At 49.7% G+C, this 15,129-nt stretch overlaps 2 protein-coding genes across 11 annotated transcripts in view; both read right to left on the reverse strand.

Moving 5' to 3' along the window:
* Positions 1–2,326: 2,326 nt before the first annotated feature.
* On the reverse strand, positions 2,327–8,523 carry Adig (adipogenin). The gene is made up of 3 exons (XM_051187537.1): positions 8,343–8,523; positions 5,241–5,370; positions 2,327–2,563 (listed from the first exon to the last, which is right to left on the reverse strand). Exons 1-2 carry the CDS (start codon positions 8,467–8,469, stop codon positions 5,255–5,257), a joined length of 243 nt encoding a protein of 80 aa, XP_051043494.1. The 5' UTR covers positions 8,470–8,523; the 3' UTR covers positions 2,327–2,563; positions 5,241–5,254.
* Positions 8,524–10,707: 2,184 nt separating this feature from the next.
* Positions 10,708–15,129, reverse strand: part of Ralgapb (Ral GTPase activating protein non-catalytic subunit beta) — a 93,541-nt gene continuing 89,119 nt past the window's right edge. For all 10 annotated transcript variants that reach the window (XM_051187519.1, XM_051187510.1, XM_051187485.1 and 7 more), the window contains 2 exons: positions 14,971–15,119; positions 10,708–14,381 (listed from right to left, as the gene is read on the reverse strand). In XM_051187519.1, coding sequence (XP_051043476.1) covers positions 14,188–14,381; positions 14,971–15,119 — 343 coding nt within the window. In that variant the 3' untranslated portion in view covers positions 10,708–14,187. The remainder of the gene's footprint in view (positions 14,382–14,970; positions 15,120–15,129) is intronic.

Below are 15,129 nucleotides of genomic sequence, written 5' to 3' on the forward strand. Positions count from 1 at the left end.
TGCACTCAGGAGCCCTGCATGGGTGTCCCTCCATGCAGATATTAAAGTCCTAATTCCCAGGATCTCAGAATGTAATCTTATATGGACATAGGACATGGACAGGAAATCAAACAAAACAGCGAGTCATTAGGACAAGCTCAGATTGAACCTAAGCGGGGTCCTTGCACAGAGGGTAAATGCGGGGAAGCACGCAGCAGACATCTGGGGAGACTGTGTGAAGACAGACTTGATGGCATTGCTTAAGACAAGGAACGGAGTTGCAGCCACCAGACGCTGGGGAGCCCAGGAGGGATTCTGCCGTACAGCCCTCAGTGGCTTCCTCAGTGGCTTCAGTCTGGGGCCCTCACCTCACACCGGCCATTTCTGCCACTCAGAGATACTGCCTGCTGATGTTGCCACCGAAGCCTGTGCCCTGTGCTATGGCTCCCTAGAGGGGACATAAGGCTCAAAACAATGGTGGGGAAACACTGGGGGAGGGGCGACACTGAGGGGTGGGCGTCCTGGCCTGTAACACAAAGTTCAGAGTGGAAAATGAGGACAAGACTGCAGGTGTGACAAGGAGCATGAGGCAGGGTGAGGCGCCCAGAGGCTGGGGAAGTTCCCCCGGCAAGCACCTCACGTTATGCTGGAGGCCATTCTTGGCATCTGACTGGAGGTGTGACCAGGGACATGGGCTGCATCAGAGATCCCGACAATCAGATCTTCTCCCGCCAGCCCAAGTAGTTCCCATCCGCCTTTGCAGGCGCAGAAGGGCCTGGCTGCTCCCAATTCCCCTCAGGGTCCATCCCACGTACTTCCAGACAGGTTGGGGCAGTGATCCTGAGCCAGGACTGCAGGGAAGCCGAACAGTACCCAGCATGCCCAGCTACAGTGGGCTTCTGACCTTTGAGCAGCTGCTGGAGTTCCTTGTATCAGGGTTTGTGTAGAAGACCACTGGCAAAGCCAGGGGCAGCTCCAGCCATGCCAAGTGGGGGCCATTACCAAAGGTATCTGTTCACATGCCACCAGGAAGCCCAGCCCCATCAGACAGATTAAAGCCCAAGAGAGGCTTTGTGTGTGTACATGCGAGGATGTGTGTTTGTGAGTCTATGAATGTGTCTATGTGCTGGGGGATGTGGAGAGGCTTAGAGAAACAGGGCCTTCTCTGGGACCCTTGGTATCACCATCTGTGGGGAGACTTGACAATTTCTGCAAGCTGCACTGTGTGGCCATATCATACACACTACAGCCTGGCCTGGACCTTCTGGGACATCTCCACACTGGGGCAAACTTATGAAGTAGAGGCATGGTCATCACACCCCACAGGCGGGAGAGGAACCCATCCAGCAACATCAGCTGGGCGAGGGTCCCAGAGGGCAGTGCTACTCTGGATGAAGAGCTGAGACTCAGGCAAGACCACAGAGAGCCACAGTTTTAGGGAGATGGGCCTGCTCTGATGGGTGCTGTGGGTGGCTCATTCTGATGGGGCAGAAGGAACAGTAGTGAATGGTCACAGATTAGCAAGCCAGTATCTGTTTTCTCCTTGGGACATCTTCAACTTTTGTGATGTCCAGTGGGATGTTGGGGAGGGACAAAGTGATATCAGATGGTAACTGGGAGGCCTGTCCCCTCCCTTAGCCCATTTTCCTGTTGCCTCAGGGTGACCAGAAGGGCTTCAGGAGACTTTGGGAATTCTCCAGGCACAGTGGCACATTCCTTTAATCCCAGTACTCAGGAGGCAGAGGCAGGCAGGTCTCTGTGAGTTTGAGGCCAGCCTGGTCTACAGAGAGAGTTCCAGGCCAGAGCTACATAAAGACACCCTGTCTCAGGAAAACAAAAATTAAAAATTTCCCACCACCTGTACCCAGTTCCCCACCTGGAGAGGATGGACACTGTGGGTCAGCACCGGGCTCAGGAGTCACTGGACTGGTTTGAATCCCTGTTCCTCCAACATCAACAGTCCCAGACGAAGCTTTAGGAGAGTGTGGTTCACATAGTGGCTACTCTTTTCATGTTTGTTTTTTCAGGACAGGGTTTTTTCTGTAGCTCTGGAGCCTGCCCTGGCAATCACTCTGTAGACCAGGATGGCCTTGAACTCACAGAGATCCGCCTGCCTCTGCCTCCCAGGTGCTGGGATTAAAGGTGTGCATCACCACTGCCTGTCGTGACTACTTTTAAAGACTCCTGCTATAAAGAGACCACAGCAGACGCTGTAGACATTCACATTGCGGTCTAAGCGAGTACCGAGCTTGCTGCGTGATGCTCGCTCAGAGTGCCTGGCTTTGAGCACACATGGGGGTGGGACAGCCCAGAGGGAGTCAGGGGGAGTGAATGAACATTAGAACAGAGCAGAACTCCCATTGCTTTAATAGGTACCCAGCACCTCCTGTGGGTTGGGCTGGCCAGCTGTCCCCTATGAACTTCTTGGACCTGACTTTCCTGTGAATGGCTCCAGGTCATCTGTGTTGATGGAGAATGGATGGTTCTGCAAGAGGCTTGGCAGGTCTGACTATCAGAGGTCCCAGGAAGTTTCCCTTGCTCACCAGGGTTCTCTTCCCTCCATCCACTAGGGCCCAGACAACACCTAGACAAACATGACAGAAGAATTAGTTCTTGGGCTAGGAATGAAGTCAGAGTGAAGGATAAAAGATGCAGAGCAATAGTGGGCAGGCAGAGACTATCTGGTGATGGACAGGGTCCTTTCATGGAGTCTGAACATTGTTTTCTTGCCCATTAACAATGGACATGGGTGGTCTCTTGTTCCCAAACTGAGAATTTTGGATTGGGATGTGTGTGACTCGGTGGTACAGTGCTTGCCTAGTATGCGTGAGCCTCTGGGTTTAAACCCTAGCACTACTAAGATACAAAAAATAAAAAAATTAAAACTGAAAGAGAGCTACAGCAGGGAGTGAAGTCAAGCGGGCTTCTTACCCGGGGGCCTTGTGTGACTTCAGCAGCCATGAGGCTTACGCAGCCATGAGGCTTACCCTGCACGCGACCAGATCTCATGCTTATGTGTGAGTTGTTTTTTTCTGGGGGAAAGGGCCTCACTTGGTAAGGCTAGGGCTCAAAAAAGACAGGCAGGGACTCTGAGACACGGTGAGGGCTCTGAGGGGTGCCCGGTTCGCAGCCCCACCTCCGCCTGCCATGTAGACTGGAGAACACGGTACTTGTCCATGATTCACAGTCAGGCAGCTGTGATGACAGGCAGAAGCAGGGGTGACTACAGTGGAGGTGGAGACAGTGTCGCCAGGACCTGCTGTCATGGCTGGATGTGAAGGAGCCTGAGGCTAAGCTGGGAGCTGGGAGGCCATGGCTAGAGCAGCTGAGTCAGCTGCCCCCGAAGTGGGGGGTGAGGGAGGAAAGAGAAGGGGACAAGGCCATTGGGTGTTGGGTGGCAATGTGAGTGGAGAGTCCTACTCCAGACATGGAGAGCTCAAACAGGCAGGTGACAGAGCTCAGGGAAAGATGAAAGTGACAGCATGTATTTGGGAGTCACTGGCTGGAAATGGCATTAGCCCTGTGGGAATGGATGTCAACACTCTATTCCTCTGTTTGTTGTTTTGTTTTGTTTTGTTTTGTTTTGTTTTGTTTTGAGACAGTTTCTCTGTGTAGCTCTGGCTGTCCTGGAACTCACTCCATAGACCAGGCTGGTCTCAAACTCATAGCGATCCACCTGCCTCTGCCTCCCAAGTGCATCAAAGGCTTGCACCACCATTGCCTGGCACTCTGGGTAAATTCTTTAACCACCCTGGTACTCCAAGTTCCCAAGAGTATATGGAGGTGAGAATATCCTTGCCACAGCTCTCACAATGAGTGCAGAAGGCCACATTCCAGGACCATCAACCCCGGATGAAGACTGGCATCATGGGCTTCTGATGATGTGTGCGGGCACTGTGTGTCAGGAAGGGCTTGGGGTTTGGATGCCCCCATTGTGTTTCTGGAAGGTGGTAAGAGCTGCACCAAATGAAAGAAGTACAGGGCCGGGGGGCTTGGAGGAGGCAGTAATTTCAAACATTGGGGGAACCCCCTGACAAAGTGGCATTTGAGAAAGGCGTGGGAGGTAAGAAAGAATATCCAACAACTGTAGGAGAGGGAGGAAGCTTCTAGGCAGGGGAAGAATCAGTGCAAACCTCTGAGGAGGGCAGAGAGGAAGGGGGCAGGGCTTTGTAAGGAAACATGGCAGGGGTGACTGCTCCTCCACACACCAGGCAGGCAGCTGTCCATCAGGGGACAGTGTAGGAGCAAGTGAAATTGTGAGTGAATGTGTAGTGACATGAGCACAACTGTGCAGAGGACTCCAGTGCCACAGACCCATGAGCGCGTCCCCATTCCTAGTGGGGTAAGGCCCAGAGGGATGGCAGTCTTCCTCTGGTCTGAGGGCAATCATTCAGTGTGCAGGAATTGCCCGCCAGAGTTTTCTTTCCCCTCAAGACCACTCCCTTACTGAGACTGCACCTACAACTTTAGCTAGCCCTGCCTCCTTGTCCAGCTTTCCTTAGACCCTAACTCCTTGTAGCTTGAATGAAAATGGTCCCCTAAGCTCACAGGGACTGGCAGTATTGGAAGGTGTGGTCTTGTTGGAGGAAGTGTGTCACTGGGGTGGGCTTTGAAGTCTCAGCTCAAGTCAGGCCTAATGTATCTGTCTCTTCCTGCTGCCTGTGGATCCAGATACAGAACTCTTAGTTTCTTCTCCAGCACCACGTCTGTCTGCAAGCTGCCATGATTCCCACCATGGACTGAACCTCTGAACTGTGAGCCAGTCCCAGTTAAATGTTTTCCTTTTTAAGAGCCGCCATGGCCATGGTGTCTCTTCACAGCAGTAAAACCCCAAGACACTTCTCATCCAGCTGTATCCCATAGACCCTGCCTCATCACCCAGGCTTATCCCATAGACCCTGCCTCATCATCCAGGCTTATCCCACAGACCCTGCTGCCTCATACAAATGTATATAATAATGATGATGATGATGATGATGATGATGATAATAATGATAATAAACCATGGTCCATCCAAGGGCCCAGATCACCCACTCCAAGCTTTTCTACGTCTTTGTGTCTGTCCTTTCTTTATACCCTCGCTGCCCCAGTCAGGTCAAGTCCCCAAAGTCATGCAGAGCATGACAGACAGTCGGTTCTTCAGCATGGCCAGGGCACAGGGTGTCCATAGGGCAAGGCAGTCTGCTCCAATGAGTCAGCTGCTGAGGCTCTGGACAGGCCCCGAGTCTTCTTGCAGCCTCCTCTCCCCACCAAGGCCTTACCTGGTAGAGCAGGCTCACCAGTGGAGCCTGTCCTCCTGACCATGGATTGTCCCATCACAGCCAGACTCAGCTGGTTCTTTGTTCCAGAGCTCCCAGTTGAAACACAAGTCTGAATCATCTTCCTTCGAATCTGCGGAAACCAGAGACAAGGCTTCTGTGATAGACACAGCCTGTAGTGCTCCCCAGCCCCAGAGGAGCCACTCGTCAGGCCCTGAAGGAGGCCAGAAGCTGAGGGGCCAGCTCTGAGACTTCATGGCCTTGGATGGAGAAGGAAGGACCTAGAAATAAGATTGTCTCAAAGTGCCCATATCCACGTACTAAAACCAGAGGGACTCAAGTGGTGTGGGATGCCCACTGCTGTGGTCTGAAGGGGAAATGTCCTTTTCAGGATCATGTGACTCTTGGTCCCCAGCTGGTGGTGCTGCTGTGGAAGGCTGTAGACCCCGCAGGAGGTGGCGCCTCACTAGAGGGCATGGGGTGCAGGTACCACCATGTTACAGCCCTGCTCCTCTTACCTGTTCCTGCTTCCTGACAGAGGATGACGTGACCAGCACCTCAGGCTTGCCACGCCTCCCCCATCATGGTCCCTTCTTAAACCATGAGCCAAAATGGTAACTAATGTGCTTACTGGGCATCGTCCAGGAGGGACACTGAAGAGATGACGAGTCACTCATCTGCCCACCATTCACCATCTAGCCCAGTCATTACCAAATACCCATGATTTCTACTGCTTGGTGGTGGACACACATGTGAATGAAAGAACTCTAAAAGTGCACACATCTATCATGAGAGGCCTGGGTGACTTAACTGCCATGCTCACTTCACAGGAGGCCTGCTCCAGCCACTTGGGGACACACCCGGAGCTGATGAATGATTGACATCTACCTGCATCTTTCAGCTTGCATGATGCTAGAAAACTACAGGCCTGGGGGTCCTGAGACTGCAAGCCACCAACCACGTTGGGTCAGATCCCAGCACAAGGGCAGAACACAGAGAAACTAAGAGTTCAGAAGACAATGACGCCAGGGTGCTGTCACCTCTGAGTGGCCAACTTCACTGAAGATCAAAGGGCTTATTTCAAAGGTGGAGGCAAGATGTTTCCTCTAGAGAAGGCACCCAACTGCCATACTTCCTTCCACAATGACAAAAGCGCCACAGACTCAGCCAGCGCTGACTAGGCCTACAAGCACCTACTATGTGCCATGTACACAGGTACTTGGCTCCCTGCACCAGAGCCCTAGACCCCGTAGAGCTTTTTTTCAGCCTGAAAGATTGTGTTTTGGAATGTGACTGTCGTCAGGTGGTGGTGAGGAAACTAAGGCTTGGGCAGCCCTGGCCTAAAGTCATACAGCCAATAGACTCAGCACCAGGATTTGAAGTTTACACTGGTGACACTGCAGACTGGGACCTGGGCAAGTTGCTTCTCCTTTCCAAGCCTCAGTTTCCCCACCTCTGCAATAAGGACCCTTTCACAGGGCTCCCCTCAGGATTGGAGAGAGATGGTATGTATCACACATTAGGTATGACTCCTAAATGTTATAATAAAGAGGGTTAACTTTATTATACTCTATCTAGGAATAGATTCCAGAGGGACAGGGTATTGCTTTTGAGAGTCTCGCGTATCCCAGACTTCAAACTCACTATGTAGCTGATGAGCAGGATGGGCTAGTGTGTTTACCTCCTGAGTGCTGACACTGTGCCCTGCACTACCATGCCTGCTTTATACAATACTAGAGATCAAAACCATGGCCCCCTTCCTGCATGCTATGCAAGCACTCTTATCAACTCATACCCCCAACAGGACAGTGATAGCTCCCACAGCCAGCACACACAAAGCCTTTGCCACTCCCCAGAGACCAGGCCTAATGCCTGGGCTGGACCCCAAGGGAGGGCTCTAGCTCACCCTAGAAGTGAGGTGAATTAGCTTAAAACGTATTTTTCAGAAACCCAAGGCCCTCTGAGGCTCTTGCCAGGGAATCGCAGCGGAACCATTAGCAGGCCAGACAGGAGGGACTGTGGGGGCAGGTCATGCAGGGTGCTGCTCATGTTGTCTCAGTAACTTGTGACCAGAGCTGGCAGCAAGCTGGGAACACTGGTGCCCAGTCGGCCTAAGGTCACAGGGCCGAGAAACAGGGAAAAAAAGCCTTCAGGGAGATAGGGTGCCTCTTGCCATATCCCACCCTACCTGGCCTCTAGCCTCTTTCATGGTCAGTTATGTCTGGGCGTTTAGCTCAGTGGTTCTCAACCTTCCTAATGCTGTGACCCTTTAATACAGTTCCTCATGTTGTGGTGACCCCACCATAAAATTATTTTTGTTGCTACTTTATAATTGTAATTTTGCTGTTAAGAACTGTAAAATCTGATGTGACCCCTGTGAAAGGGTCATCTGACACACACACACACACACACACACACACACACACACACACACACCGTCATGACCCACAGGTTGAGAACTGCTGCTTTAGCTACCCTTGATAGTGTGCTAAGTCCGGACCATTGTCAACAAGCTTCCATGATCCTGCGTCCCAGGGAAGACCAGTTCTTTTCTGAGTTTGGTCTGGACAAAAACCAGGATAGTGTGAGCACTCCAAAACAGCAAGCTATTCCCTGCCCATCCGCATTGTTTACAAAGCACACAAGGGAGGGTCTGAGTGCTTTTCGCACTCAGTGCCTTTCTCACAGAAAGGGGCAACATTTTCTAATTCAGCAGCCAGCCTGTGGACTTGAGGGGCAGCAGCAGACAAGCAGACACGCATTTGCGTCAGTCAAACTCAGAGGCTCTGTTAAGAAACTCCCAACTGCTTGGCATGATGATGGCGCACACCTTTAATCCCAGCACTCGGGAGGCAGAGGCAGAGGCAGAGGCAGGTGGACTCCGTAGTGAGTTCCAGGATAGCTAGGGCTATCTAGTAAGACCTTCCCCTCCCCTCCCCCCAAATAGGGAGGAAGAAAGGAAGGGAACTTTCTCAAAGGGAGCTTCACTTAAAAGGCTGTGCCGCGCCCCTTCTGAGCCCCTTTGGAGGTTGTTTCAGGGCCCTTGACCCTGTTTAGGCCCATGCCTGGCTCCAAAAATGAAGAGTTCAGCCTGGACCAGCTCACCTTGACTAAGTAAGAAGCGTAACCAGATGATCATCAAGAGCAGCAGCAAACTCACGGGCAGGCAGAGCCAGAACACCAGGAAAGAGAGTGTGAGGTCATTCACCAGCGGCACCAGAGGGTACTTCATTGTGCACCTGCAGCCATGCGGGGCCGCCGGGCCGGGATTGAGCCGGCAGGCTGCCCCTGAGGACCTGGCAGCTTGGCCAGGCTCCGCTTTCAGCCAGGTTGTGACTTAACAGTGAGTGTGATGTAATGAGGAAGTCACAGAGAGAGCCTGCAGCAGAGGAAGCTGAAGGGGTCTGGCTGAGAGACAGGCTGTTTCTGAGAAGGATGGCCAGGGCTGGACTGACCCAGCAGCCATTGGGCTCATGTGAGCCTCTGGTCTTCTGAAAGGGAACTGAGGAATTCTTAAGTCAGAGAGACAGAAAGAACAAATGCCAGCCCATCTAAGGTACTTGCCCACTCATGTTTAGTGTGGCCAGGAACCAGGTCCCCGGGTCCTGCCTTCCAGGAGCTCATATACACATGCACTGCCACGCTTGCAGGGAGGGACTGCAGGGAACAGAGGGGGCTCGGTGCTGGAAGGTAAGAGACTGGGTAGCTCCAGCAACACTTGCTGCACAGGAAAGGCAGGTCCAGCACACTGCCTACCCCTACAACAGCCCAAACTCTGGCTTTTATGTGGAGTCTCCCAAGCTTAAAATAGGAGATAAAACACTTGCCCCACAAGTATGAAGCCCAGAGTTGGGATCTCCAGAATCTACAGAAATGGGCTTGTCAGCCTGCCTGCAGGCAGGGGACCCTAGGGTGAAGCTGGCTGGAGAACAGCTGACATGGCAAGAACCATTCAGTAAGAGCCCCTGTCTCAATATATACAGACTGATAAGGAAAACACATCGGGTGCATCCGCCCTTCCATATACAAACAGATAGGATCAAGCTTTGTTAGAACATTGTAGCTATATCTGTCTGGTCACTCACTGAGCAGCCACATAAAACTTTCACAGTAATTTATTTTTGAAGCTTCCATCACTTAGCTTTATTAGGAGTTTTAGCAGCCTTCTAAAAGCTTACCCCCTTATCTCAGTGGGCAAGACAACTCTTGTTATCCTTTCTCTACCTGGCCTGTTTTTACTAACACTTGTGGCAGAAAGTGGGCACTGGAGGTCCGGGGAAGTCTGAAATAGATGAATGGGGCCTGGACATACATTAAACATGCCAGCTCCTAGGCTGACCTTCATCTTGAGGCTCTAACCCTGAGGGTGAGTCAGGAACTGGGAAGGCACACTTGACTTGGGAGAACATAGCATCTCATAGCTGAAGAGCACAGGTTGGAGTCAGGGGAGCTGATCATCAGAGTTGGAGAAAGACTGGAGAAAGACATCAGTTTATGGGGAAGGGGAAACAAGCCAGTCTGGGTGGACCCACAGAAGGGGTCTGGGCAATCCTGGCACTTGCTCTGTAGATCAGCCTGGTCTCAAACTCATGAGAGATCCTTCAGCCTCTGCCTTCCAAGTGCTGGGATTAAGGGAGTAAGGGAGTGTGCTACCATCACCCAGCAGAGGTGGCTAGCTATGAAACTCTCATAGACACCAAAATGGGCCAAATGAAGTCAGCCCCTTCTGCCAATGGGCCCCACTGGAGGTTCTGTGGCTGGTGGGTAGAGCTGGGTAAGAAAAGGGAGGTGTTCTGGGTCCCGGGCAATATAGATGCAGTAAGAGAGCTGCTTGGTGGGGTCAGTGCCGGGTCGGAGGGGTGGCTCTGGGTAGAGGCAGGCATTCTAACAGCTCCCACTTAGGTTCCAAGATTCACCATCACCTATGACCAGGCTCATGGCCCCAACATGCTTCCTGTAAGACCCTCTGCAGCCAACCTGTGCCAAGGGGCAGCTAGAGCATGAGTGACCTCTGTGCCTTCCCTTTCTGGAAATGTCCTTACTTTTCTCTACAGGCAGAAAATCCCAGGACTCACTCATCTCCCAACTTCCAGCCTTTGTATCTTAATGCTACACACTCCTACCAGCATTAGAAGGGCAAGTCCTTTTCTCTTAAAATTAGCTTAATTTCGAGTATTTCAGGAAAACTAAAAAACCGGAGTGAAAAACCTAGATTAGTTAAAACTAGGCAGACCTTCCTGGAGAGTGAGTTAAGAGAGGCCGTGCAGGAGGCAGCCATGTGGCCTGTAACCAAAAGGACACACCAAGTTATTAGATAAGAAGCTCCTTAAAATTTAATGGATGGCATGTATTACATTCAGTATCCCGTGGGTCTCTAGTGGGTGGAGGACAGGCATAAATACGAACGGCTCTGCACCTTCTTCCCAGGCTGACGCAGGTCCAGAACAGGTAGGAGGGACACAGGCACACCTTCGTATTTACATCTCCTTTACTTTACAGATCAGTGGCAGAAATATTTACAGAAAATACAACAGGAAAAAGATCCCATCTTGGCAATATACCGAAATTCATACAAATTGGAAATATGGTTTTGAGCAAATAATGATACTTAGTTTTTAGCCACAACTGCCAAGCCCTTCAGAGGAAGATGCCTTGGTCACTGTGGGGACAAAGAACTTGATTTGCTTCAACAAATAGGTATTGGGCGCCTACTGTATGCAAGGCACTGTGGAATCCCGAATTACACATTTTCCTCATCATTAAAAAAACTTGTCTGAACAAGAAGGGTGGCTATTCTGAGAAAACCCTATGCAGTGCATGGCTCTGCCAGCAGCAAGTCCAGTGACCCCACTGTCCAGATGGATCCCTCAGGAAGAGGGGATGTCAGGGTGTGCTGGAAACAGACCAGTGGATGCCAATGGTCACTGTTAACACAGATCCTCCAGCCTGAACAGGCTTTAAATGCTAAGGGACATCTGCTGCCATGAGAGTGTCAGATGACCTCCAAGATGGTTGTCACCATTTACCCATCTCTGCCCAAGGCTGACGCTGGGGGGATGATTCCACTTTTCAACAGGAATGCACTCTGGGAAACTCATCACCATAGAGGTCAGTCTGTAGAACCTGACTGTTTCCCCAGCTTAGACAGGGGAGCTATTCTTTCAGGCTGTCCTACTACCTGTGAGCCAGACACTGACAGGGCCAGCCATAGTGTAGGTATTTTTAGAGGTGAGTCCAGAGGTGGAGCTACTCTAAAACTGGGCCGCTGGAAGAGGGAGATGCTCATATACACATGTGCATGGCACACACATCATATGGCTGGGGAGGGCTGCCCGACCATTGTAATTAACTCTTTTCAAGGGGCCAAAGGCCAGCAGGTCTTAAGAGAAAACTCTAGACAAGAGGGAAAGGTGGCTGCAAGGTTTGAAGTGGTTACAAGGTCTGTTTCCTGTGCTTCCAGGCAAAGGAGCAAGCCCCCTTACCCGCCCCAGCTTCAGAAGCAAACAGGAGGGGCCACCAGCCTAAACCTTAGGGAATGTTTTCCTCTTTGAGAGTGCCTGGGCATCCACGTACAGCAACTGAGCAGTTTAAAACCACAATCCAGACTGGTTCTAGTGTTTCTCCAACGTTTCTGAACGTGTGCTGGCAAATTTATCAAGTGAACTACTAAGATTACTGTAGGTACTAAGTATGTTCCTCTGACAAGATTCTTTTCAAAGTGATCTTAGCGCAGGCAGGAGGATAAACTCAGTGAGCAGGATTCCAAACCACACTCTGAGGCCCAAGGTTTCGCACTTGGTTGGTGGGCAGATGGTGTGGAGCAGAGGGAACCTGTGTGTGTGTGTGTGTGTGTGTGTGTGTGTGTGCGCATGTAAAGTTCTGTTGGCTATGCACACTAGGACTTCTCTGCCTCGGGTGTGTAGCCCTCGGGAAACTGCCACGTACACCAGATATTGAACTGCATCAGCCACGGTTGTTCTCTCTCAAAGTCATCAGAATTACGAAGTTAGAAATTAGAGCCAACTGAAGGGGAAAGGCCAGTAAGCCCACCCAACACATATATCCCATACGTATCTTTCTGGTTTCATTTAAACAATATCCAAAGTAAAAGTTTTCAGAAGAATCATGGTGAGGAAGTACATCTTTATCAGTTCTTTGTAGCCTATGGAATGTTGTAAGTTGCACTTGGATGCATAGATTCTTTGTTCACCTCAGATAGAACAAAGAACCCATTTTTCCCATGAAGTGACAATCTGAAAGCATCTTAAAGATTGTTCAATTTCACCTCTTTTTGCTAAGTTATGAGAATACTTTTAGGGTAAAACCCACTATTAATTTGTACCATTCCTCACCTCATGGTATCACCTGGAAACATTGGATTATTGCCTGACTTAAAAAAAAAAAAAAGTCAAAAGACAGAACACCATATGCCTTGAATGGAAACTGGACTCACAGTGGGGAGGAAGAGGAGGACACAAAGGATGAGGAAGACACAAGGCGGGTGTGTGTGTACCTGAGCTGAGAAAAAAAGGGGGTGGTGGCAAAGTTCAGACCAAGGGCTGCTGCACCCATGGTTCTTGCTCAGAGATGGCAGGACACAAGCTTCTCTACTGGAGGCACATGCACAGGGGAGCAGGTACAGCACTGCCCTGAATATTCTAGGAAAAGAACCTTGCTCTACAAGACTTGGTGACAACAGAGGGCCAGTGGGAACACCCCTGTTCAACTCTGATGATTCCTCTTTGGACTGTAAGTGTCATTTGTTTTCTAAGACAATCTTACCAAAGAAGAAAACAGAAAAATAGGTATATACTGAGCACTGTAACAGGGGTCCTTCTAAAACAGTGTGGTTCTGGCCACCTCCTATGCTTTGTCCCTGGCAGAAAAGCAGCAGTCAGAGGCAGAAATATTCCAGAGTCCTGCTAGGGACTTGTGCCTTCAGCTGAATAAGACCAGGAAACATAACAGCAAGCAGCCACCTAAGGAGATGACAGATTCTGTGGAGTGTGAACCAGATGTTCACTAAAAGAGAGCTGAGTGGCAGTGGGACATTTCTTCCTGAACCATGAACACAACCCTCTATCAACTACTGCAGCCTGCTGCTTGGCCCTGAAAAAACAATGAAGGATGAAGCCAGATAATTTTCAGCCCCTGTTGTGAACTCACATTTCTTGGTATTTAATCGAGGAACCGTGTCTACCCTGTCATCATGCCATCAAACTGAAAAGTAATGGAGACAGGAGGCACCACTGCTTGCTCATAGTTTTTAACGCAAACATGACTAGTACACCATCAGAGAACACAGCTGTGCCTCCATTTCCATCTGCTTGCTAAGAAGCTGAGGTCATATAACAGCTCCAGGGCAATGAGACGGACAACTTGCTTAAATATGGAGAGAAAATAGGAAAAATTTTAATGTCATACTTAACTGAGCAAAACCCATTTATGTTTTACCCTGTCAGTGTGACGGGTGACAAATGGATCAAAACATGAGGACAAAGCTGCAGCCTCTTTCCTTCTCCACAGTATCAACTTAAGCCTTAAAAAGTTCTGGAAGATTCTGAGACCGATCTTAGTTCTGAAACACCCTCCTAAAAAGCGAGGTATAAACTATCTTCAGCTCCTAACTTGCAAGCCTGTTGACACTACCAATGCATGTATTTAACTGATGCATTAAAGCCTTTATCCTCAAAAGGCTTGTATTTTACTAAAATTGTCACTTTAAAAGAAAGTTTATGGCTAAAATGCTTGTTGTCATTTTCAGCAGGAGTGTGACTGTGTGAGGTCCACTCATTAGAAAGCTGGCGGTCCTCAAGCCAGTGCCTTCACATCGTGTTTCTTCTGGTGATTCAACAATGTTGTTGGGAGTGATTCACTTTTATTTTTCAGGACTGTCTTGCTTTGATGTCTGAGCTCATTCTGCAGTCCATTGCCCTGGACCAACTGTGCTCTAAGAACTGCAGTTCTTGAGTCCAACCTCCTGGAAAAGGGCAGTATAAAACTCTGGCTCCAATTGCTTATTCCGGTATTTGTTGACAATGTCAGTGATTTTCTGTTTCCGACGGACATGTGGTGGGCTGTAGGAATCACTCTCGAGTCTCTTTCTTCTACAAATGTTTATTACAGTCTGCCGCACCAGAAAGCCTTGAAAACAGGTAAGAATGACTGTCAGTAAGCTACTCTTTCCCTGCAATCCCATGAGTTCCCACCTCAGAGACAAACACAGTACCAATACAAAACTGCTGAGAGATAGCAGCAAAGGACCAGAGTCAAAGCCCGCTCTTCCACAGCCCGTGTCTTCCCCTTCAGTTAGTTCACTCAGTGAGGGCCCATTGTGTCATCAAGATTATCGCTTAAACTGATGACAATACTATTCCCCTCCCATTGTCTACATGCAGCAACTATGAAGTGTTAAGACCATTTCCTTATTTGTGGTCTATGAAAGTGTTAAAGAAGGCAAACAGGTTCAGTCACCGACATCCTATACTATAATAACCTCCCACCCACACCTATACATGACACACACACACACACACACACACACACACGACATGAAAGGTTGCCAGGGCCTCAGTAGAAGAGGAATGAGGCAAGATACTGCGAAGTGAAAAAGAACTAAAATTCATTAAATACATGTATGAGATTGTCAAAGAATAAGACTAAAATAAAATTTAAAGGTGAGGGAAAAGGAAGAAAGCCAGTACCACAGCCCTTCAGCACATAAAGCCCTTACCAAGTGCTCGCCGGCTGACTATCATCCCATCAACAAGGGGGATGACCATGTTAAATTTTCCAGTGGCTCCTTGGATTTTTATCCGGAACAATCCAGTGTTTAAGGGGTGGATGAAGATAACGGGGACTTCTTTTTCAAGAGTTGTAGATCTTAGAAAAG

Source organism: Phodopus roborovskii, unplaced genomic scaffold (assembly GCF_943737965.1).
Source record: "Phodopus roborovskii unplaced genomic scaffold, PHOROB, whole genome shotgun sequence".
NCBI classification, from domain to species: Eukaryota; Metazoa; Chordata; class Mammalia; order Rodentia; family Cricetidae; genus Phodopus; species Phodopus roborovskii.

What these genes read in the sequence shown, in the direction of transcription:
- Adig (XM_051187537.1), bottom strand. Translation starts at nt 8,469, where the DNA reads ATGAAGTACCCTCTGGTGCCGCTGGTGAATGACCTCACACTCTCTTTC. An exon ending in ACGCTTCTTACTTAGTCAAG is followed by an intron (nt 5,371 to 8,342) that starts GTGAGCTGGTCC and finishes TGGTTTCCGCAG; the next exon opens with ATTCGAAGGAAGATGATTCA.